Here is a 26,268-nt window from a genome sequence, read left to right as displayed (position 1 = left end):
TACGTGGAACTCTATTTATGAAAACGACAATGGTATTGTAGAGCATGGCCATTTCATCACGGCTTGTCCTCTGAACACAAACTTTGAGACATATAGATTATAATAATTCCTTACACTTATATCGTGCTTTTCTGGGTTCTTAAAGTACTTTGCACATTTTTGGGGGGAAATTGAGAAATTTCTCTTCCACCACCAGTGTGCAGCATCCACCTTGATGGCGCAATGGCAAATATTCTGACTGCACTCGAGCTTAGTGGTGGCGAGGAGATAAAGCCACTTATTATATGGGGATGGTTAAGAGGGCATGATGGACAGTGACCAGTGGGTAAATTTGAAATTCTGGGATTTTTAATGACCACAGAGAGTCAGGACTTTGGTTTAACTTCTAATCCCAAAGTCTAAAGGATGATTTATACTTCTGCGTCAAGTGAATAGGTATTCGCATACCCCTGGCTGTGGCTGACATCGACTTTGACGCTCACCTCTTAGAAAATGTACACGTTGCGACGACGTATAGCACAAGCTCTGTGATTAGTTGGCTTGGTATCACTGATGGGTGGGGCTGAGAGCTGCACAAACCAGTTGGAGCTAGTGTTTACAAGTGTTGAGTCCTGTAAAGGAGCTCCAGATGGAAACTTTTGTTTTGTTTACCTATTGATTAAAGTTGTTTTTACATCCACTGGTTCTCACCTCAGAATGAGACAAACAGCTAGCATTTAGGAAGTGTTATTGCAGAGCAACATAAACATCACGCAGAAGTGTAAATGCATGACTACACGCAAGGCATGTACCGTGAGTCACGGCGATCGCTCGACAAAGAAGTATAAACCAGCCTTAACAGTAAAACGTCCCCTTCTCTACTGGGGCGTTAGGACCCACACAGACCATAGGGTGAAGCCGAAAATAATGAATGAATGAGTGAATGAACAAGGAATCTACTAAATTTGTTCAAATATGTTTTTATGATTGAAGTATACTTAATTGGCATGTGTGTATTTCAAAGCACATTGCGCTTTGAGTGTGTGTGTGCCTCAGACGCTGACACAAACTTAACTATGTCAGAGCAGAGGTCATTAATATTCATGAGCTTGTCATTCTATGGGTAAATCCTGTGCTAATAAATCAGAATATGAATAATTTTCTTATAGTTTTACTCTTATCTAAGCCATATACTCACTATGTAGATATCAGAGAGTAAGTTAACGTATTGAATCAATAAATTCTATGGCACCTTTTACTAAAAACACTGCTTTCCATGATGTCACAACAGTTCGAAGCGGTTTGAAGCAAATTGTTCTTGGAACACAAAACATGTTGCAACCTAACCTCATTGTTGCACCGTTGTGAGTTCAGAGAGCAAGGTCTACATTGCGTTTGTGAGGCTGGTATCTATCATGACTGAATGTGTTGGATTGTCTTCGGGATTGGCAGAGCGTAAGACGACATCGGATTGATAAAAGAAGCCATATAGAAGGGCGTCTACCCCTCGTCCTAGTGAATGATTTCCAGACCTCACCAAATTACAACCCGCAACCTCCAACCATAAGCCATAACTACAGCTGAGAACCATTGGACACCATGGAAACAGTATCGAGTGGAGCGTTCGCAATCAATGCTTTCACATTTATGATAGCAAATATTCCTGCATGCCAACTGGCAGAGTCACTCGTAAAAAGGGAATATCCAACACTTCCACCTTATCCAGCTATTGTCCGGCATTTGGCAGGAGGATTTGTTCATGCATTTTAAATAAACCAACAAGCTTCAAGCGAGGGCAGGGTTGCACTCAATCTAAGGCGGAGTATGTGTTTTTCAAATGGTCCAGTTTAAGTTTGTTCTGTTGACGTTGGCCATGTCCAAATAAATTAAGAAGGGAGTGGGACTGTTCTGTCTAGAGAAAGGCTCATGTCATGGTTTCGCATCCTGACCTAAGGTCTCCAGTGACAGGCGAGCCCAGTCGTCACTTTGAAAACTACTTCATCTAATTGAGCCAGAAGTCACTCAACATGGATTTATACTCCAAATAAAAGTATAGTCGGTTTACATTTGCAGCTCACTGTTTGGTCAAAGGTGGACAGATGCAACTGCCATTTTCTGGAATATAATTATATTCTATAAAACTCTGGGTTGTTTGAGTCTAAATTAGTGTAATATAGGGACAAATCCAACCATTGCGTTCAAAAAATTATTAAAAAATTTACTCCAACGTTTGATTTTGGGGGACAACTTGCATTCAATCACTGCTCAGGTTTGTTTATATGGGAGGGTGATTTAATAAGGCTGATTTATACTTTCGCCTGGCGCCGCGTCGAGGACCTTCGCTGACTGACAGGACATTAGTTTATTGTAAACTGATAAGTTCAAATATTCTTTTCCAGTTATCAAAAAATTGTGTTATTTTATTTTAGTTTTGTAACTGTAAAATTGTTTTAAATTCAAAATTGTAACCTATACATCAGTGTAAACCTGAATGGTGAAAAAAGCATATTCTGGGTCTCCACTTTTGCTATGGCCTTCTTGGTTTTAACAAACTTATCCCTCAAGTTTTTCTAAACTTTCTTACAAAAACTTTCATCTTTTCCACTGCTGTTGCAATTTCTAGCCAAATTATTGGCCATCTGGTCATGCATGGACAGATCATAAAGATGTCTGTTTCAGACAAAATCTCTTTAAAGTGATTCATTTTCAACTCAAATAAAATGTGAACTGTTAGCACGAGTCTCGAAAAAGTTGTGCCCTCTGCCAGATGAAATTATGTTGCGTGCACCCAAATCGAACTTCTGCAAACATCGCAATGACGTCACATTTGCCGCGTGCACTCAAGCGAAGTAGTACAGTTCAAGTGTAAATCAGCCTTAAATCAGCCTTTGTGCACAGCTTATGTGCAAACAACATGGGATAGTGTCTTATATTTCTGTTGTCTTTCTATGTAAACACACACTTGATAGACGTTCATGACGTTTCTCTTGTTGTGACACCATGTGACTTTCCTGAAAATACTACATTTAGAACTAGTATATTACTAGAGTTAACCAGAGTTTTTAACATAAATACTAGATTATTTGTAACTCACACATAGGTTAATATTTCCGGATTGACTTAATGGTCTATACTATAGATTTTAGAAACCCTTTGTTATTAGTGACAACGATAATGCAGATATAACACAAAACACTGACTGAACTTGATTCAATGTCTTGATAAGCCCTTGGTGAAGATCTTTTTAATGTATTGAACAGAAACTTTTATGATGCTTTTATAATGTTTAACAATAGCAGCCATATCGTTGCACAGAATTTCTTTAGATCAGACCTGTTGGACCGATACTCGATCTGTCAAAAATGGCATTATTGAAACTGATAACAGAAATGAATATCTGTCCACTGTGTGTATAGTTCTCATGCCAGTGTGTTGTCGAAATATGAGCTGGTGCTGAGCTAATGTTTCCAAAACATTTTTCCTTAAAACATTTGAACTAGGACTGCATAATATATTGTTTCAGCATCGATAACGCAATGTGTGCATCTGCAATAGTCACATCGCAGGATATGCAATGTTGCTTTGGAATGTAGGTGATCAGCACCACAGTTAAGAATGCATGAGATTTGTGGAGTAACTCCAAAGTTTAACCAAAACAGAGTGAAAGTTTATCATTTGTATGTGTTTTAAAGGCATTTCAAAAGAGATTGAAGCATTCAGGCACTAAAAATAACAACATTTGTAACTTAATCAAACAATAATTCTACGTAATTATTAATACAATAAAGTCTATACTTTGTTATTTTACATTAAATTTGATTATTTGATGTCTGTACTTGAATACTGTTTGACACTCCAGAAAACCATATAATGCTGTTTGATTTACTTTTTTCCTTTGCATTATGTTAAATGATCAATAACTTACTAATAAAATAAGGTTTAAGGTTTATTTGTTTTCTGCATAAAAATGCCACGTTTGTATTATTGAAGAAATTACAAATATACATCAATGCAAAATACCAAGAAAAAAGCCTAAATAAATTAAATAAAAAACAATTCTTCAACATCTATTGCAGATAAACCATTCCATAATAATTATTTATTAGTTACACTAATAAATAAACAAAAAACATACTTCTACATCACTTGTAAACTTTAACTCTGAAAACTAGACTGACAGAGTTTCAGTTTACTGGAACTTCTTTGTTAAGTTGCTTTGACACAATCTACATTGTAAAAGCGCTATAGAAATAAACATGAATTTAATTTAATTGAAAAAAATATATAAATTATGTTGTTTTTTGCATGGCCTTTTATGAGTAAAACATACTTCCCAAAAGTTGATAATTTTTTATTCTTTATTTTGTTTAATACAAAATGGTAATTTAAAGTGCTTTACATAAACAAGAATAAAAGAAAGAAGAAAATAAAAAGAATTAAAAGATTAAAAAAACAGATAAAAAACGGGTTAAATTGTGTTAAAACGGGTTATAAAAGAATAAAAAAGTACAGAAAGACACAACGGCGATCTGTTGGACGTAGCACAGTGCTCATTCAGTAAAGGCACAGCTAAACGGACGTGTTTTCAGTCTTGATTTGAATGTACCTAATGTAGGAGCACATCTGATCGTTTTTGGAATCTGATTCCAGCAGCAGGGGGCGTAGTAGCTGAAAGCTAATTCACCCTGCTTTGACTGAACTCCTGGAATTTCTAATTTACTTGATCCTATTGATCTGAGTGATCTGTTAGGATTGTATTCAGTGAGCATGTCTGTAATGTATTGAAGTCCTAGGACATTTAGTGATTTATAGACAAGTAATAATAGTTTAAAATCTATTCTGATTGTAACTGGAAGCCAAGTAAAAGTAAAAGACATGGGGACAGGTGTGATGTGCTCTAATTTTCTGGTTCTAGTCAAAATCCTGGCAACAGCGTTCTGGATGAGCTGCAACTGTCTGTCTTTTTGGGAAGGCCAGTGAGGAGTCCATTACATTAATCCACCCTTCTGATAAAATTATGAACAAGTTTCTCTACAAGTCCCCACTAGAATTTTGCCAATTCAATTAGTGAATAAGTTTACTAAATATATTAAAATATATTGAACCATGTACAAACCTTCATTTTAATAAAGATATACATCAATTCAGATGGCATTGAAAAAAAACTGCTCTCTAAAGGAGGAGAATGAAAAAAATTGACACAGTAGGCTCAACCCAGCAATTCGGTACAACAAAATAAAGCTCTCAGCATTCAAAATGTGGAATTCTGACTCGCATACCGGCAAGTATTTCTAGACCCATCTGCTCTACTAAGGCAAAGGCAGGAAATACAATCGCCCTCCTTATATTAAATATTTCACTTCTGGGGAAAATATGTCTACTCTGCACATGCTGAGCATTAAATGAGGAAAGTGTCTAAATGTGAGGGAGTTTCTCTGCACTGCTGTTCCTCAAGTTCCTTATTTTCTCCTTCTCCGCTTTAACAGAAGGGTTTTAAAGACAAAACACAGAGGGTTAATGAAAAATGGTCTAGAACCTGTGGCATGACAAAGAACAGATCATATTGCATTACATTCCCAGAACCCGGGCTAATCTTTTCCTTGTAACGGCTGATTGGTCCTACTGAGAGGTGTTGGTTGTGCAGGTGTGATGGCTGTATGTTAGCCGATATCTTGCTTAGTCAGATCTTTTCAGTTGAGTTGGTTGTCAGGCCTCCACCCTTTCAAATCCTCGGCCAAAAGCAAACAGCATTACCTCCTCTTGGAAGTCGTGATGGGGGTATATGTCTAGCATATGTGCCATACGTGCCCTTAAAAGGCAACACTTGAGTCCCTGTGGTTTTCATTAAGGAAGGGTGGTGACATGACCATGCTTAAGTAAAGTAAAATATGCTCGAGTCCAATATGAATTTAGTGCGTGAGACTGTCTGGAAACAAAGAGCTAGTGTTATCCTCCGCACAGCTCAGCTCAGTTACTGGCTCCGCTCCGCATTTTAATGACTGTGGGATACAATCGTTTAAACTACATGGCTTTCAACATCTGGATCATTGCTTTTACAATATTGTGGCCTGTCATTCAACACAAATACATTCAAATACATACTTCTGTTTAAAGGTTTGGGGTTAGTATGATTTTTAAAAAATGCTTTTGAAAGGCATCTCTTATTGTCGCTAATGCTGCATTTAATTGATCTGACTTGGATTGAAAGTGATTACTGATTATATTGTTACCATTTAAAATAATGGTTTATGGCAGATAATGGCAGAGTCGAAATTTGAATTAAACGTCTTCATTGATTAAAAAATGTAAATATTTTTTAATTGGAAATGAAAATAATTACTAAACAAATGCTATAAGTTAACAAAAATAGTTATACTTTAAAATAGATATGATAATTTAAATAGAATACTTAATTAACAGTTTATAGTTTTGGGACCTTGACAACTCTGAAAACTTATCAAAAGGACATTTTTAATCATTTTAAAAATATATTTTCTGCATCAGTCATGTAAATTATGCTACAAAAAACCTGATAATGAGCTGCAAGTACTTTTTTATGCAATTTTGCAGATTTGCAGATTTTATGCATTCATTCATTTTTCTTTGGCTTGGTTCCTTATTTATCAGGGGTCACAATTGCAGAATGAAACGCCAACTATTCCAGCATATGTTTTACCCAGCAGATGCCTCTTCAGCTGCCACACAGTACTGGGAAACACCCATACACACTCACATCTACATGCAAACTCATAAACTACAGTCAATTCACCTAAAGAGCATGTCTTTTGACTGTGGGGGAAACCGGAGCACCTAAAAGAAACCCATGCCAACACATGCAAACTCCACACAAAAATGCCAACTGGCCCAGCCAGGACTTGAACCAGCGAGTTTCTTGCCTTGAGGCGACAGTGCTAACCACTGAGCCACCATGCCGCTTTATTTTATTTCATTAGTACATTTATTGATTCAGCAGACTCTTTTTTTCAAAGCGATTTACAGTAGAAGAGGCATTCAGCGATTCAAGTAGAAGAGGCAATATACACCAGAAGTATGACATAAACAAATGAACCATTAGAACTCAGAGAACTAAGTGCTTGAGTTTGTCACAGAGAGAGAGAAGAGTGTTTCAACAGGTGGTTTGTCATACACACTCACCGATGTGAAGCATACTATGTAATTAGTATACAATGTGTTGGTTCAAAATACACAATTCAATGAAGCTCAATGTAGAGTTAAAAATCAAACATTGGCAGATAAAGGTCCCACAATCATAAGAATGAAAGGACATGGGACTAAAGCACAAATACATTTTTAAGCTGTTAGTGTCCACTATAGTTATAACATTTGTTATTAAATATACTCTACATTTACCCTTTAATCTTAAAGCTTGTTCAAACCAGATTTTGGTAAATATGGACTAACTCTGTTATGTCATACATGTAGTGTATATATACAGGGTATAAATACAAGAGCAACCAATTAGCTTTACCCAATTGAATTATTCCAATCTACCCTATACACAAGAATAAATTTGTTTACATATTGTAATTTTGTATTCTCATCTTTTCTTTTATAATATCATGTGTTGCAGACCTCTTGGCCAAGTCACCCTCAATCTCAATGGGTTTTTTATCTGGTTAAAAAAAAACCTACATGACAAGAGGGAGGAAAAAATAATTCAATCAAAGATTAACTAGACAATCGGAGCAACTAAGGTGAATGGGGGTGACACTAAACAATGATAAACAGAAAACACATGAACACAAGATACAAACCCAATGTGTGGGTTTGTAAACCAATGGTTTACAAACCCAATGGTTTGCTTAAAATTTAATGTTTGTTCATATTTTACTCAAATTTGCTTTAAATCAGCATTTTAGACTGTTGTGCAGAACGTTGTAGCTTGTTGTTCTTGTTCGGTCTTCTTCCAGGTTTTTTTTCTCAGCAGTTTGGTTCAGTGTTAACACCTTGTGGCACAATGTTTACTGCAAAAACAAAAAACTAGGCAGAACTTGAACAGTATGCACATACTGTTACAGTGGTGAAATATTTATACCACACTATACTCAAACCCTCATACATGAGTGAAACCTAAAGTATACATTGGACTTATAGACAGATGTATGTGCAAGGGTGAATGACGCTTCATTACCTGGAATGCCATTACCTGCTGAATTTCTCTTAAGTGCAGTTCATCAAATTCCAATTCCCTGTTATTCCAATTCCCAGTATTCATGAATTAAAAGGGAAACCATTTTTCACTTCAGAATATTGTGCAAACTTTTCTCTCAGATAGAAGTGTTAACCCAGGGTTAAATGTCACCAGCCCATTCTTTAAGTCGCTTGGATATATACTGACAAATTGTCCTTGGGTGGAGGACTCTTTACGTAGATGAGTTACAGAGGAAGTGACCCTCATTTTTAACAAGCAGAACATTAATTTTTCCACCTTGTCCCCCGTCTGCATTAGCGATAAGCCTTGTGGTATTGTATTGTATATTTAGATCTCCTTCCGATAGACTGGCACACTGTGCGACGGTTAAGACGGGTGTGGGTTCTGTCGTGGCATTTCTGGACAGTTCATCCTCAATAGGGACATGGACAGATGAGTCAGGCGCCAACTAAACACACCCCCGCATCCTTCCCTCCAAGAAGAGGTCAGGCAGGAAACAAACGTGCAACTCAGCACCGCAACGGGCACTTACTGTCCATATAAAACGCTTGAGTCTTTTAAATGTAGATGGAATTTAAGTAGCTTATTTTCCATTACAACAATTTCTTATATTTAGTGAGTCAAATTATTTTTGAGATGTTTATTGGTCTTATTTTGTGTCTTTGGAAAACACTGGTGTGTGGCATTTAATTATATTAAACATCAGCATTATTTTTGCAGATGTGTTTAATGAGGGACGTAAGTACAAAGTAATATAATACTGATAGTTTTTATTTTTGGCTAATAATATAAAATTAGAGAGTAGTTAGTGTTTTATTAAAACAGGCCTTTCATATTTTCATATTTTTTACTGTTATTTGGGTATTTGTTATAATTATAAGTAATTAAATGTGATTTTAAGGCATCTTTTAATTAAAACCTAATTGAGTGAAATCAATCAGTTTGCATTAATGATATTATTAGGCTTGTAATATAAATGCTTGTAATGCTTGTGATGATTAAACAATATATTCATTCATTTTCTTGTCAGCTTAGTCCCTTTATTAATCCGGGGTCGCCACAGCGAAATGAACCACCAACTTATTCAGCAAGTTTTTATGCAGCGGATGCCCTTCCAGCCGCAACCCATCTCTGGGAAACATCCACACACACACTCATACCCTATGGACAATTTAGCCTACCCAATTCACCTGTACCGTATGTCTTTGGACTGTGGGGGAAACCGGAGCACCCGGAGGAAACCCACGCAAAGGCAGGGAGAACATGCAAACTCCACATAGAAACGCCAACTGAGCCAGGGTTTGAACCAGCGACCCAGCGACCTTCTTGCTGCGAGGCGACAGCTCTACCTACTGCGCCACTGCCCCGCCTTAAACAATATATTGTTTGAAATTTTTATGTACTCCATATGAAATCACATTTGTAAATTTTATTTGATGTAGACACTAAAGTGCAATATCTTTTACCAAAATATTACATATTTACATACATATACTGTATACATGATTTAGAACCCACTTTCCATGCTGGGCATCTGCATCCACAACACAACATATGCTGGCAATCTACTCTGCTAGTCTTTTCAGATTATTTATATGTGAACATGTTGACCCCTTGACTTTTTCCTGGGCTGGTTAAAGACACACTACTTGAAACCTGTCAAAACTTTTCTCAACTAATCAGTACAATTTGTTAACCCAAGTAAAAGTGTTCATCCCAAAGGAAAGGACTGGAAATGATGAAGAATGGGTGTGCTCACTGACCTCAATGAGAGCCCGTCTGCTTCATCAAACATTTCTTTGGAATGTAAAAAAAAGTGCTGCTACACGTAAGAAACACAAGTGAGATCATTATAAACTATAGCCAGCAGAGTGCATTGGCAGTTCTTTAGCCCATCTGGAAAATATATTGCATTATGTTTTAGGTTTAAGCGTAGAAAACCTACTAATGGGGGAATTTTGAACAGTTGTATTGGATGGCCAAAAAAACTGTGCCATATTTGTCCATTAGATGAACCGTGGTTCTCATCACTTCGTTGTGTGTATTCAAAAGCTATATGCGACTTTTGCAGTTTCTCATAATTTAGTAGATCACGATTTTTTTAAACATTTTTATTAGTTAAGTTGAGTTTCTTTATTGTCCACATAGTGGAAAATTGTCTCTGGTTTCACAAAACAACACCACATGTTAATACTCTGTAAAAGCTATAGCTGTTCTCACTTACACAATTAAGTGCAGTTAAGTTATTATGAATAAGTTTGTTCAACTAACAATATTTAAACAAGTAATCCCAACTTTTTAGCACATTAAGTTGTTAAACTAAACATATTTTCAAGTAATCTTGACTTACAATAATATGTATTTTCTTTTGAGTGGTCATGTGTCAAAAGCATGTTAATGATAGATAATGGTCATGAGGGAACCAACAGGTGGCGTAGTGGGTAATCTCATAAAGCCTCACAAAGTTAGCTGGTTAGAGCCCCGACTGCATCAGTTGGTATTTCTGTGTGCGTTATAAGTGAATTGGGTAAGCTAAATTGTCTGTAGTGTATGTGTGTGTATGTCCTGGTCCTCCAGGTTAAGGGTTGAGCATTGTGCGACTCACCTCGTAAAAATTAGATGTTACAAAACACCAACATGGTGTGGCTTAATATCAACTTGGATATAAATGGCCCTGGGCATGAGTAAGTAAGTCATTGGCTTTTGTCTTAACTTTTACTGTTTTAGTTTAGCTTACTTGGTCATTTTAAGGCAATCAGTTTTCTAATATTTTCCTAGTAATGTTAACACTTTTAGGAAGTTAACACAACTAATTATTTCGTGTCAACGGTACTGAAGTTTACTTTATTAAAAAGTTGTAAATACAAACTGTATAAGTTATGCACACTTAAATTTATTACACTACTTCACTTAAAAATTTTAAAGCAATCAGCTTCCCTTTTTACAAGTAGTCAACTTATTACATTTTATATCATAAGTCACAAACCTTTAAATCATTAATTATAGTATTATTATAGTATTACAAGAAAATAAATTACACTTTTAAATACCAATTAGGAGCAGCGTGGTGGTGGAGTGGGTAGCATTGTTGCCTCACAGAAAGAAGGTCGCTGGATTGAGCCTCGGCTGGGTCAGTTGGCATTTCTGTGTGGGGTTTGCATGTTCTCCCCGTGTTCGTGTGGGTTTTCTACGGGTGCTCCAGTTTCCCCCAAAGATATGTGCTATAGGTGAATTGGTAAGCTAAATTATCTGTAGTGTATGTGCGTGAATGAGAGTGTATAGGTGTCTCCCAGTAATGGGTTGCAGTTGAAAAACATATGCTGGACAAGGTGGTGATTAATGATTAATGAAAGGACTAACCAAAAAAGAAAATCAATGAATGAATAAATGTCTTCTCCGGACATAATTAATACTGGTATTACAAGAAAAAAGTACACTTTATAATACCAATTCATTACAAGTACTTACTGCATGATTTTGGTATTGGATGTGATTAACATACTTAACCACACCCCTCCAAATGTTATGTTTGACAGCACTTTGATAACAAACAGAAATGGCACGGAAGAGGTCTGTTAGGTTGTAAGAACTCTTCTGAATGAAATTCCTGCTTTACTACATCTAATCAGCTCGCTGTAGAAAAACATTCTCTAGGAACTGCGTCACAATACAATAGAAAAATAAATGTTGCGACATCATGCAGATTTTAAAAATAGTGTTCATTCATTAATTCATTTTCCTTCATTCTAACCCCTTATTTATCAGGGGTCGCCACAGTGGAATCAACCGCCAACTATTCCAGCATATGTTTTACGCTGCGGATGCCCTTTCAGCCGCAGCCCATTACTTGGAAGCACCCATACATTCGCATTTACACACAGATACTGTGGCCAATTTACTTTCTCTAATTCACTTGTAGTGCATGTCTTTGGACTGGGAGGGAAATCAGAGTACCTGCAGGAAACCCATGCCAACACAGGGAGAACATGCAAACTCCACACAGAAATGCCTCTAGGCCCAGTCGGGACTCAAACCAGCAACCTTCTTGCTGTAAGGCCACAGTGCTAACCACTGAGCCATCATGCTGCCCAAAATAAAGTATTACCAAAATAAAATAGAAAATGTACCAATGTACACATATGTACCAATATTTTCTCTAAAAAAATGAATAGCTTTGGTCTTTGATGCTGATTGGTCTATGGCTGTGTATTATTTACATTTAAAGCACATTTATGACGGCTTCAGTCATACTTTCATACTTTTTTGCTAAATACTCCTTTGTGCTCCATTCCGTTTTAAAACCTACTGCAATAATCTTTGTTTTGTGTATAAGTTCAGAACAAGTATTCAGTTTCCTCCATGTCACTAATAGACAACCTCTGTGTTATTCTTTGTGTTCTTTGTGTTCCCAGTATTGGAAATCCTGCAGTTGGTGACAAAACGTGATTTGTTTTTGGCTGACACTCACATTCTGGAACTGGAGCAGGAGTGCAGAGAGGCCGAATCTCCGACGGCAGGAGGCACGGAGGATTTCAGCAGCCCCAGCAGCAAAGACAGCAGTCGGCGCAAAGCCAAAGACGTGGAGCTGCTGTACGAGGCGCTGCAGAAAGAGCTGTGGGACGTGGTGAGGGATTCTCTGCGCTGCCCCACCGCTGGGCCAAACCTGGGCCTGGTGGTGCAGGTGCTCCAGCAGGAGGAGCAGGCAGATCGGGACTGGGCTCAGAGTGAAGGAGCCGCTCCTGGAGGTCCGCGGCCCAGGGAGTTTAGGAAGCGCTGGAAAGAGGCGGTCGTTGAGTTGGCTGATGCAAACTTACCCCAGCATGCAGAAGCTCGGGCAGGTGAGCTCGCCACCTTTCTGGATAAACTCCGAGTGCGTATGGTGGAGGACCTTGGAGCGGCCCGCCGTAATGCGGTGTCTGTATATCCTGCCGAATATGACTCCTTCCAAGTGTATACACAGAGCTACCATCAGGCCGTGACTCGCCGACTCCAGGCTCTCACCAACGGAGATCTGCAGATCACTGACATATACTCGCTGCTAGACTGGCTCTACAACATTTATAACAGGTAAACACCAGCACATGATTATAAAGATAAATAAATGGGTTTACTGAGGTTTTTAAAGTACAATCAACTTGTTGCTTTCAAGGCAGTGGGTTTGCTCTCATTTTTTTTTAAAGTAAAGCAACCAATTGCTTTTTACAGTGAAGTTTCATATTTTAAAGAGATTCAAATCTTGTATGTTTATTTCTTTTGTATGGAGCTAATAATATGCCAAAACAATCGGAATTTGAATTGTGTTCAGTAGAATTATTAACAATTGTAAGTTAATAAAACTAAATATGATATGCCATTAAAAAACATGTTTTGAATTTGAATTTCTTAACTTAAATATTGAACTTCTGAAATTTAAGACAACTGAATTTAAGTCAGATTTTTTTTATAGATGTATTTTCAAACCAAATTTAATCAAATTCAATATTCTAAAATTCAAAACCAGAAATTCAGATCATAAAAATCAGATCGTGCTGAAAGTAGGCAAGGGGTGATCAACAGGGAAGAGTAGACGATTAGGAGGAGGAGACCATTCTTCTGCATATTGACTATCTGGGGTCAACTATTGTCAGTAGTTTGTGTAATAAATATACATGCTTTAGTAAATCAAATTAATATATTTAATTCAAATACATCTCATTGGTTAATCAAACGTATTTAAGCTCTCTGTGTTTTGAGGGATAAAGAGCTGATTCTCCCAGCTCTGATGGGTTATTTCAACAGACACAGGGATCTTACACCTTTTCCAAGTCAAACTTAAGGACTTTCTGTTCTAGCATTTTACAACTGTGGTAAATGACAAATGTGCATGCAACCATGCAAATGTTCTATAGTACAACATAGCATAAGCATTTGACATTTCAGTGATTGTCTACTCTTCCTTTTTGATCACCCCTGACCTACTTTCTGCGCAATTTGAATTTCTGGTTTTGATATGTAGAATATTGAATTTGATGCTCTGCATTTCTTAATCTTGAAACTGTATTTTTACAAACCCACTTAAAAAACTTTATATCAGTTGTCTTACATTTTAGATGTTCAATATTCAAGTTAAGAAGTTAAATTTCAAGTTAAGAAATTCAAATTCAAAACATGTTTTTAATGGCATATAAACATTTACTTTTTTTAAATTACAATTGTTAATAACTTAAATTAGCACAATACAAAGTGAGATTGTTTTGGCATATATTTAGCTTCATACTTTTGTTCTTGAATCATAATTCATTTAAAATTTAAAATATGCTGTTAATTTACTTAACATCAGGCCATTCAAGATGTAGGTGACTTTTGTCTTTAGTAAAAGATTAAAGACTTTTTTTAAATAAGTGTTTATTGACAATATACATAACATTGTGTAGAATGTAAGAATACAAAGAGTAGCAAAACTTTTTTTTACAAATTGCAAAATAAAAATAATAATAACAATAAAAAAATACAAATACAAATACAACCCACCCCCATCCATACAAGGTATACTTGTCACAAATTTTGTCAAAATATTTCTCATTTTGATGTTACGTAAAGATAGTTAAAATGGTTGATGGTAATAATAAATCAAAACAATAATGTCCAGAAATGATGCACAAATAAATTACATTTACAAATATGCTAAAGCATTGAATTAAAACAATAACATAAAATTAGAGAAAGTAAGAAACAACAAAAAAGACTAGCAAAACTAATAATAATTATATCAAATAATCAATTATTAAAGTCTAACAGAGGTAATGTGTCAAGAAAAGGGCCCCAAATCAAAGTCTGTGGGCTTTTGTCTGACAGAATACAATATTTTCTTAGGGATACAGGCTCATTAACCCAGTGTTTTTTCTTGCCAATTTTTTCTTTACCAATGGTGACAATTTGAGCTTAGACACTATTCATCAGACAGTAAGGGTATGCATGTCTCCCACAACAAATTAACTTGATTGTCCACATAAGGGAAAAATAAATACATTTTATACACACGCATACATAAAAGGCTATCAACAAATCATATAACAACAGGGCAATAAGTAGGGTGAGGGTTACTGTAGGTACTAAATCACTTTCAAACTAAACTTGATTGCAAAATACTGGTAATGTTGCAAGACATCGTTCCAGAAATTTACCTTGTCCAAACATAGTTTTTTTTGTTGTTGTTTTTTTAAAGGATCTGTTCATACATGATCTCTTCACAGCAATTTACCTGTCATTTTCCTGAAAGGTCTGTATGTATTAAAGGGGCTAATATCAATACTTGTGGCTCCTAACAGTACACTGAAGCCAAATTAAGTGAAAGTAAATGATTGTTTTAATCCTTAAAACCTCAATTTATTATTACGGACCACGAGTATTAATTTTGTTTTTTTACTAACAAAGTTTTATGAATCATAGCATTAAATATTTTACTGGAAAGAAAAAAACATCCTCACTTACATCTTGAATGGTCTGAGAGTGAGCAAATAAAACAAAAAAAAGTTTATTTTGGGGACAAATATGTCTTTAATATGACTTTTTCCTCATAGAATTAAATCAAATGATATGAGTTTGGATTTGTCAGCCTCTTAACAAGTACTATAAAAGTGGTTCATTTAAAGTATTTTGAAGCCATATTCAAATGTCATGTGATGTGACAGCAATCAGTTAAGTCTTGTATTTAACAGCTCAAATTTCAAGCTCTTTAGCATATAAACCCAAATGACTTTAGAAAAGGGGTGTAAAACTCAATTTCTGGAGGGTCACAGTCATACACAATTTAGTTCCAATCTGTCTCCAACAAAATTAAGCTGCGGTCACTGCACTTTTCTCTCCATCTCATGCTACAAGTTTTGCAGTTTGCTGCGTTGCAAAGGTCAAGTTTGGTGAACTCTGACCTGCGAAATCGCACCACTTTACTGTGTGAGACCAAACGAGGATTAAAACAGGACCTCTCTGGAAATAAATTTAAAATATGGACCAATCGCTCACTATTTTTAATGTCTAATAATCTTGTTTAATCTCTTCTGTCTACGGCACTTCGAAAGGGGTGGGATTAAACAAGATGATTAGACAATAAAAAATGAGCGATTGGTCCATATTTTAAATTTCTGTCCAGAGAGGTCTCGTTTTAATCCTCGTTTGGTCTCATGCTGTCATGTGATGCGATTTCGCAGGTCAGAGTTCACCAAGCTTCAACTTGTCGCACAAGCTTGTGTTTCCGGTCTTACGCATTCACGTGCGTATGAATGGAGTTCTATGGGGAGAAAAGAGCAGTGTGTCAGTTTACTTGTAGGTTTCAAAAAAGCCTGAAGGACTTAATTAGTTTGATCAGGTGTGTTTAATTAGGGTTTGAACTAAACTGTTCTGAGCTGCAGCCCTCTAAGAATTGAATTTGACACCCCTGCTTTAGAATTTAGCATTATTAATTTTTAGGATTATGTTCATGAAGTTTTTGTGTATTGGAGATACACAATCCTTATTTACTGTTATTGAATGGGTGAGTCAACAACCAGGATGAAAAGTATTTAATTAATTTATTATTAAATATATTTAATTATTTATTTATCTAATCATTTTAGAAAAAGTGCACTATTGTTCAAACGTTTGGGGTCAGTGAGATTGAAAAGCAAATACTTTTATTAAAAAAATAATACATCAGAATGATCTAATGTGAAATTAAGGGCATTAATAATGCTGCTAAATAATCAAATTATTCATGCTGTTCTTTGTCTTTAAATAATCCTGTTAAAAACATGTACCATAATTCCCACAAATATATTAAGCAGCCTATCTGTTCCATAAATGTATAATTCCATAAAGTATATATAATCTATGTAATGACATGGCTGAATCATATTTTTAAATATATTAATGCAGGTATTTTACATTGTAGGAACAGATTACAGTATTATAACTAATAAAGAATATTACTGACCCCAGATTTGGTCATATCATAACGGTAACAGAAAATCCTGTGCCGTTTCACATTATCACCGGTTATCCAGTTGTCAAGTCACACAGAGCAACAGCAAACCTAAAACGGCCTGTTATAAATAGCTCTTGGTTGATATGAGAGGTGAAACCCGCTCTTGTACCTTCCCATTCCTGTTCCTTCATAATTCAATGTTTCCTTATGAGTGAAGTCCAGACTCAGTTTGTGATTTGCTCTTCCTGTTGTTGCTGCAGAGATGTCCTTGGAACAGTCACTATAACAACACCCATTAACCTCTCGCAGCTCGGCCCGCTGCTGCCCACAGAGACGGTGGACAAACTGGAGCTCGACTGCCTCAACTCCGTCAGGGTAACCACTCTGGATTTCACACACTTTGTCCCCAAAAATCTCTTACCTTTTTCTTTATATCTCGAACAACGCCACATCCTGTCTGCTCGAAGACATGGCTGGTCATTGCAACCTGCATGGTCAATTAGAGTGCGGCATTTCAGGGTCAACGTACGGTTTTCCTGTCTACAATGAGCACTACACAATAGGAGTCCGCTTTGACAACACATTTTTCCCTTCGCTCATTAAGCGACCTGAAAGTGTGGTCTTTTAATAACTCTGTAGCTTGGAAGTACATGAAGTTGAATGCAATGAAAAGGAATAGGCACTTGACTATTAGTCTAAAATAAGAATTAAATTGGAAAACTAGAAGAAGTGAGTGTTAACATCTGTATGAACTGATATTGATAACTCTTTAAGGATTTGAAGGAATTCACTAATCAACCAACATGTCCATGTGATGTTAATTGCATTAGAACAGTTAACCGCAATGGCAGAAGCACAGAAAATCACTAAATTACAGTCTGTCCAGGGTTTAAAATGAACTTTGTCCCACAAATGTATGTTAAGAACTTCTTCTAGCTAAAACAAACAACAAATGTTGAAAATAACCAGATTAGACAAAGTCACATCTAAAATGTAAGTATTATTATGGTAACACTTCAGTTGACTCAATAATTCACACCATTTACTACTGGCTTATTACCTGCCTGTTCTTAACATATTAACTGTTTATTAGCACTTATAAAGTATGATCTTATTTTAAATACCTAATCCTACCCAATAGATCATGTGGTGATGCCATTGGCCCATGAACATTTCCTGCTTGTTGTCAAACTATTTTAATAACTGGAACAAGAGGCAATTCAATAATATCTCAATGTTAAAACAGCTGTCGTAACGTTATTTATCCATATGTGGACCAGTTAGGATTCTTGGGAGCTATGGAAATGAAAAATGTAAAGCCAACCATTGTTATTGTTAACATCCCTCAAAATGGTGATACCTAAACTCAACTACTACACTAATATCTGTTGATAAGCAGTTCATTTGTAGTTTTTTAAGCTAAAAGTGTTAGTTAATGGTTTGTTAATAGCGTAAATTGTACATTAAAACTAAAGTGTGGCCGTATTTATTATTAATGTACTTATTACATTTGATTCTGAGTCATTACATCACTTTCAGCTTTTATAAAATTGGTCAATCATTGTTTGTGGATACGAAATTAATTGTGAGTTTTATTTATAATTCAAATAAACACCTTAGTTGTGTTTTTATCAATTTCACACATCTATTTTATGGGAATTTTTAATTATAGCAAAAGAAAACACTGCAAGGAAAATCTTCTAATTTTGCATACAATGTTACTGTTATTGTTGTGTGTTTGTTCGAGATTGCCTTTATTCTACATTTTTTTAAGTATGAGCCATGCATCTGCATGATGTGACCATATGTGATACACAAAGACTGATTGATTTTTTTTATTTGATAAAAGGATTTGCTCAAGCTGATGGAAATATATTTAATAAATACATTTCTCAAGATACATTGAACAATGATTGGATTTGACCTAATGTTATCTGATCACAGAAGGTAAAATCAAATGACAGTTTCAATGCGTCTCAAGAAATGTATCCAGTAATTTAATCTGCAAGCAAGCAAACAAGATGGAGCTGCAAAGATTTTTTGCCTTGTTTCTAGTCCAAATATCTAAAAAATGTTAAGAAAGCATTTTCAAAACAAGCAAAAAATATTGTCTTGTTTTAAGAAATAATATGTCAAAATTATAGGTATTTAGTCCTTAAAACAAGCAAAAATAATCTGCCAATGGGGTAAGATAAATAAAATTCATCCATTCTTTTTCTTTTCAGCTTAGTCCCTTTATTAATCCTGGGTCACCACAGCGGAATGAACCGCCAATTTATCCAGCACGTTTTTTACGCAGCGGATGCCCTTCTAGATTATGCCCATCTCTAGGAAAATAAATAATACTGTTTTATTATTTTGACATAAGATTATGTTTTTTTACCCCAATCCCAGATTATTTTGCTTATTTTAAGGAAAAACACTCAATTTTGACTAAAACCAATATTTTTTCTTTTCTAGAAAATGCTTCTTGATTTAAGAATTTGTATATATTGGACTACAAACAAGACTAGAAAAAAGCATTTTTGCAATGAAGTCTTATTTAATGAGGTCTCTTGTTGCCCAATGCCCCGAATAGCTAAGATTGGATAACTGGATTAATCTGCACACTATTAAAAGAATGTAATCATTAATAATGATAGAAATTATGATTAATAATGATTAAATAAATAAAAATTAATCATTTTAAAGATACCAGTGGAAAAATCCATCCTCAATCTACATACGCAAGATAACATGACTGCAGTTGTTATTGGATGTGTTGTCTGTTAGAAAAATAGCTACAGTGGTTTCTCAGCTTGCAGAAACATTCATTTTTATTTTTGAAATATCGCACTATTTTCCCATGAAGTGATTTTATTATTTTGTCCCATGGGACAGAAACAATGCTTAATTCACAAATGTTAAATGCAACATTCAAATTTTGCAGATAAGTTAAGGCAGTGTTTCTCAACCACGGTCCTGGAGGACCACCAGCTCTGCACATTTTCCATGTCTCCTTAACCAAACACACCTGATTCAGATCATTAGCTCATTAGCAGAGACTGAAAGACCTGTAATGGGTGTGACAGACAAAGGAGACATCAAAAACATGCAGTGCTGGTGATCCTCCAGGAATGTGGTTGAGAAACACTGAGTCGAAGAGGAATCGAGAGGCTTTTGAGATATTACATAAAAAGACAAATTCTTTCGATTTTTATTTATAGCAAATGCATCTTGTTCCTTTTTGACATAAATATAAATTTACATGCCACCTGAAGCAGTTTACATATTGACGATAAAAAAATGTATTATTAAAAAACTTTAAAATATTATTATATTAATGTTATTACATATAGCCCCTTAGTGAGTGACTCCCTACCCACATTAAAAACAATACGGTAATATTTATAGTCAATACTACAGTGTTTTTGAACCATACTATAGTAAAGTACTTTAATTAATCTGTTATTGTTGTAAACTGTAATTTTATAGTTGCTGTGGTGATACAACAACTATAGCAACATAAACTAATGTAAAAATAGGGTAAATTGTATTACAATACTGTACACCACAGCTTACTATAGTAAAAACAAATGTATACCACAGTATTTATTAGTTCATCAGTTCACTAATACTACAGTGTACTATAGCATTCATTTACAAAGTGGTGTAAAAACTATAATATACAGTACACTGTAAAAGAAGTTCTTGCTGCCTTCAACTTTTTAGCTGAATCAATTTAACTTTTTTTAGTCATCTCAACTTACATCAATCAAACTGACTAAAAATATTAAGTTAAACTTGGTATGAATAAAAAAAATGAAGTCAAAACCTTATTTAAATAAGTTAAAGCAACATAAAAATATTTGTTGTCTCTTTTTGTCAAAACATTTTTACAATGTATGCAGTATGATGGAGTTTACTGCAGTATGGTTCAAAAACGTTATCTCGGATGCAGTGTCTCATCTATCCCCATTGCAGGCCCCTGCATGCCCTCCCACTCTCACAGCAAGGATGCTATTAATGAGTGTGTTGAAATGTTGTGTTTTCCAGGGGAAAGTGACCAATGAGCTCTCTCAGGTTCTAGAGGAGGAGGAGAAGAGATGGCTGGACACACTGAACATCGAGGAGTATCAGATACCCCTGGCTCGCACAGTTATTCAGGTCAACATTTGCAATCTGTTATGTATATAATAAGGTATTGTGCTTGACGTATGAGAGCATCAGCATGTGATATCACATGTTACTTTAATCCATTTTCTCAGTATTGATTTTGCGTATATAATGGCCCACTGTTCATTGCCGTCTGCAATCTTTAGACACTGGGTCTGTTGTTAAAATAAAACGTAAGAAATTTCATCCACGCACCTCTGTATAACAAGAAAATCATCCTCTAGCTGGAGCCAAAGTAAATAAACACTTCCCATTGTGAGCCTGTTTCCATTACAGCACATTGTTTTTGCAGGCTCTGTACTGCAACCTAGTGGTCATAAAGAGTAAAAATGCAAGATATTCTGAGGATAGTCACTTTATTTGGTTGATAAATTAGTAAGAGTTTGTTTGAGGAAGATATTTTAATACAAAGTCGAGGAAGTTAAATATTTTTCTAGCAGGTGTGGTATACATCATAACCAGATTTAATTTTTTGATTACAGAGGCTACAGGAGGATCTTGAGAGATCTGCGGCTGTAAACAGACATTTGGGTTCACGGGTTGCACAGTGCAGTCTCAATGGACTGGCAGATTTTCTGTACAGGTGGGGAAATAAAACATGAAACCTACAACACTTACAAGACTGGACACCTATGACACTTACAAGACTGGAGTATTGATGCTGAAAGTTCAGCTTTGCCATCACAGGAATTAATTGCAATTCAAAATATATTTAAAAAGAAAACAGCTTTTTAAAACTGATATCATATATCTAAATAAAACCTTCTTACTATATTTTTTACCAAAATATATGCAATATTTATTGAATAAATAATAGATTTCATAAGTAATACAGTTGGGGGAAAGTATTCAACATGTCATGTTTCTTTTTTCTGGGTAAATAAATTCTAAAGCAGCTGTTGACCTGGAAGTAAACCGGATTTTGGAAAAACCTAAACAATACAAACATTAAAAATTAAAAAAAAAATTGCAACAATGGAATGACAGAAGGAGAAACTACTGAACTACTGAAATGTATTCAAAAACAATATGGTGATGACATCTTAAAGATGCCTCTCATATTGAAAATGAAGTTATTCATCCAGTCATTTTCTTTTCGGCTAAATCCGTTTAAAAATCTGGGGTTGCCACAGCGGAATGAACTATCTACATATCCAGCACATGTTTTATGCTGCGGATGTTCTTCCAGCCGCAACCCAACACTGGGAAACACCCAGAATGAAGTCACATTTTGTATTTTCGGTTGGATTCAGTTCAGGTGATTGGCTGAGCCATTCTACAAATTGATTTTCTTTTTCTGAAACCATTTGAGAGTTTCCTTGGCTGTTTTGGATCATTGACTTGCTGGTTTCATCTTTATCAATGTGATTATGTAGAGGTTGGACTGAAGCAGCTAATATTTATATACAATGAAGAAGGGCAGAGGGTTGCTGAAGAACTACTGAGAGATTTCAGCTGCTGTCTGGGCTTTCACTGCCTTTCAACGCCTCCCTTTCTTCCTGTGTTCAATACTTTTTCCTGTGTCATTTAATTTTATTACACATAACTTAATTTGAAAACGAATTAATATTGTTTACTTTGTGTATATGGATTTCTTTGGTTATTACCAACATGTGATGAAAAATTGTGATAAGCTGAATGCTTATTTCTCCCACTGTATATATATATATATATATATATATATATATATATATATATATATATATATATATATATATATATATATATATATATATATATATATATATGTATGTATATATATGTATGTGTATATATATAAATATATATATATATATATGTGTGTGTGTGTGTGTGTGTGTGTGTGTGTGTGTGTGTTTTGGTTAGTATAAGATAATTTTTCAAATCTCTTCTTACTTAACTATCCATTTTGGATTATTTAATCGATACTTGCTGAATAAAATCATTCATTTATTGTAATTAATGTATTGATTAATTTAAAATATTTGTATATTTATAGCTTCCAATGCAAGTACATATTGTTAAAGACTATTTAACAGTTCTCAATGGGGCAATTTACCTCCAAAAATTATTTTCTCACCCTCGAGCTCTGTATGTTTTATACATATGTATAATTTTGAAGAATCTTAATAAACAGACAGTTGTTGTTGACCACTCACTTGAATAGAAGGGACAAATATATATATAAATCAATGCCTAGCATCAATTGTCTGGTTCTTAATATTCTTCAAAGTACCTTTTTTTTCCACAAAAGAAAAATATCTTATAGATTTGTAAAAATGTGGCAGAATTTTACATTTTGGGTAAACTATTGCTTTAAATAACTACACTGAAACAAGGACACTGTTGAACAATATTGAAATGTAACAAAATGCATCATATTGATACCTCACCATCCTTAAAAGCTTTGTTTTCATCATACAGTTTTCAGAGGAAGGTGGAGATGTTCCATGAGATGCTGGTGAGCAGCTTTGGAGAAAATGAAGATGGTTACATCGCTAAAACCATTGCCCTTGCCAACTGCTGTCCATCGTTCAGGTTTGCCCCCTCAACAAGTCATTTTACATTGCAAGCCTCTTGGCTTCTTTTACAGTGTTTATAATCAAAACTTGCTGTGTTTAGGAGCTTTGTGCAGCGCTGCGGCCAGTGTGACCCCTCGACCAGCGAGGACTCCATCCGGCGTGCCAACAGCGCTCTGGACAGGATAGTCAACCTGAGTGTGCGAGTGCTGAACGACAGGCTTTTCGAGCATATCAGGGTGAGGCTGCCACCGATCACCCCTCGCTTCCTCACTCAGACATGTTTGCACGCACATAATCTTCAGATACCGCATGTTCATCATGTGCCTCTGTCCAAGAATATAAAGAATATCTTATCAGCATTTCCCCTATGGCTTGTTCTCAAGGATGTTGTTTTGCACAGTGACTGGCTCTGAGACTCGAAAATAGCAGCGCTGTGTGAAAAACACTAGCGAATTAGATGTTTTTGGCCTGATGCCGCTGTGTGGATTGGCATTACCAGCTCTCATGGGTCGCATAGTTTAGCTGCATCCTTTTTTTTTGTCAAAGTGGGACTACAACAGGAAGTTAGCTGGACTCTCTCAACTCTAAATCTGAAAGCCCTCACATCCTGATGAAGACAAATATAGTACATACTGTACAGTGTATACTGTTGATGTAATTTGTAATCGAGCTCTTACTGTCTTGTCTCTCCTAGCCCTTCTTTGATAAGCTGATTAAACGGAAATGGCTGAGCAACACTGAGCCTTTTGAGCAGATTGAGGCACTCATTAAAGAGCACTTCAAGAAGTTTCGCAGGATGGACAACCCACCTTATGAGGTAAACTGAAGTGTTTGGAATGTCAGTTTTCATTCATCAAAAAAAAAAAAAATGGAACTATGAAATAACGTAGTAATCTTTTTTTTTAAAGTAAGAGATAAAGTACATCCTGGCAGACGATAACAGAAATTAACAATAACAGATTACTAAAGAAAATGCATTCAGCTTTTCATATTATTTATTCATTGTATCTAAAATGCTTTTTTAAGATTCAAATTGGTGATGAGTAATAAAATCTATTTACTATTTACTTATCTTCTTTTAAGATAATAAACAAATTCAATAGTTGTATTTTTAAGTTCAAAGTGTATGTTTCAGGAGATGTTCAATGTGAAATCTACACATATCTATCTAATTTACTGTCCGCTAGTCAGCTAGAGCAGTGTTTCTCAACCACGTTCCTGGAGGACCACCAGCTCTGCACATTTTCTAGCTCTCCTTAACCAAACACATCTGATTCAGATCATCCGCTCATTAGAAGAGACTGAAATACCTGTGATGAGTGTGACGGACAAAGGAGACATCCAAAACATGCAGTATTGATGGTCCTCCAGGAACATGGTTGAGAAACACTAAGCTAGAACAACATGTCAATTGAACTATATAAAAAAAATTTGTGTCTAAATGTACATTTTGACCAACATTTTCTACTTTTGACAAAATTTCTAGCAAGACTTTAGTGTGGTAGTAAGCAAAGATTCATTTAGTTTAGGGGTCACCAACCCTGTTCCTGGAGAGCTACCTTTCTGCACATTTCAGTTGCAACCCTGACCAAACACACCTGTTTGTAATTATCAAGTGCTGCTTTAGGTACTATTAATTGGTTCAGGTGTGTTTAATCAGGGTTGGGACTGAATTCTGCAGGAAGGTAGCTCTCCAGGAACAGGGTTGGTGACCCCTGATTTAGTTATTTATGTTCATTTAGTACCCTAAGTTTAAGCATACAAAGCTGTTTCAGATCTTTAGACAAAGCTTTTTTCTATTAAAGGTGCTGTATGTACGTTTTTAAGTCTTCTAAAGCATAAAAATACCATAATATGTTTGAAGATATTTAAGAAACATGCTAAGTGATCATTCTTGTCTATCTGAAAAATAATGCTAAAATCAGATATTCTGCTTTGAAAGTAGGTGTTATGGGCCAAAACAAACAACGTCTTTGTTATGGTCATTTAAGCCACCCAATGCCAGTTAAGCCAATTATATTTCAGCTCCCTGGGTTGCATTGGTGGAAAACAAAATCATCATGAATGAAATAAAATATATTATGGTGGATTATACTGTATATTATGGTCTTGGATTTTAAAAGCACCAGCCGACTGTTGTCTGTCACTTCTGTGTCCTGTTAGGTCCTGGTGGTGGAGGTGCACCGGCGTGTGATGACGGAATATGTGCGGGCCATTATGAGGGGCAGAATCATCTGCACTTCTCTCAAAATGAGGAAGAGGATGGCTGGACGCCTTCGGGATGAAGGAAAGCACCTAAAAACACTCTTCAAAGAGCTGGTGAGTCACTTTTCTAGTTAACGTTAACGTTTTTTTCCCAAATTCTCTCTATAACTAAATGTTTTAGTTAATATTTCTGATCAAGATATGATATTCAAAAAAAAATTTAAACCAATTAAATTACTGAGTTTGATAATGAGGCGGTTCATGCTGCTGTGGCAGCCCCTGTTAGATGAGGAACTAAGTCGGAGGAAAATGAATGA

At 35.6% G+C, this 26,268-nt stretch overlaps 2 protein-coding genes across 4 annotated transcripts in view; one reads left to right on the top strand and one right to left on the bottom strand.

Moving 5' to 3' along the window:
• The window catches only part of LOC147833651 (uncharacterized), a 734,785-nt gene that overhangs the window by 608,324 nt on the left and 100,193 nt on the right, over positions 1–26,268 (bottom strand). The window lies entirely within an intron of this gene.
• The window catches only part of exoc3l2b (exocyst complex component 3-like 2b), a 63,554-nt gene that overhangs the window by 28,730 nt on the left and 8,556 nt on the right, over positions 1–26,268 (top strand). For 2 of the 3 annotated variants that reach the window (XM_087284075.1, XM_087284076.1), the window contains exons 4-11: positions 12,565–13,219; positions 17,351–17,465; positions 21,126–21,236; positions 21,728–21,828; positions 23,649–23,762; positions 23,847–23,982; positions 24,441–24,563; positions 25,910–26,065. In XM_087284075.1, coding sequence (XP_087140201.1) covers positions 12,565–13,219; positions 17,351–17,465; positions 21,126–21,236; positions 21,728–21,828; positions 23,649–23,762; positions 23,847–23,982; positions 24,441–24,563; positions 25,910–26,065 — 1,511 coding nt within the window. Of the gene's footprint in view, positions 1–12,564; positions 13,435–14,299; positions 14,831–17,350; positions 17,466–21,125; positions 21,237–21,727; positions 21,829–23,648; positions 23,763–23,846; positions 23,983–24,440; positions 24,564–25,909; positions 26,066–26,268 lie in introns of those variants that run through there. The other variant, XR_015509356.1, reaches the window with a different exon arrangement.

Source organism: Danio rerio, chromosome 15, assembly GCF_052040795.2.
Source record: "Danio rerio strain M-AB ecotype USA chromosome 15, GRCz13ab, whole genome shotgun sequence".
Lineage (NCBI taxonomy): Eukaryota > Metazoa > Chordata > Actinopteri > Cypriniformes > Danionidae > Danio > Danio rerio.
Note: the sequence above shows the minus strand (reverse complement) of the source record. Positions and strands in the feature narration are given on the sequence as shown.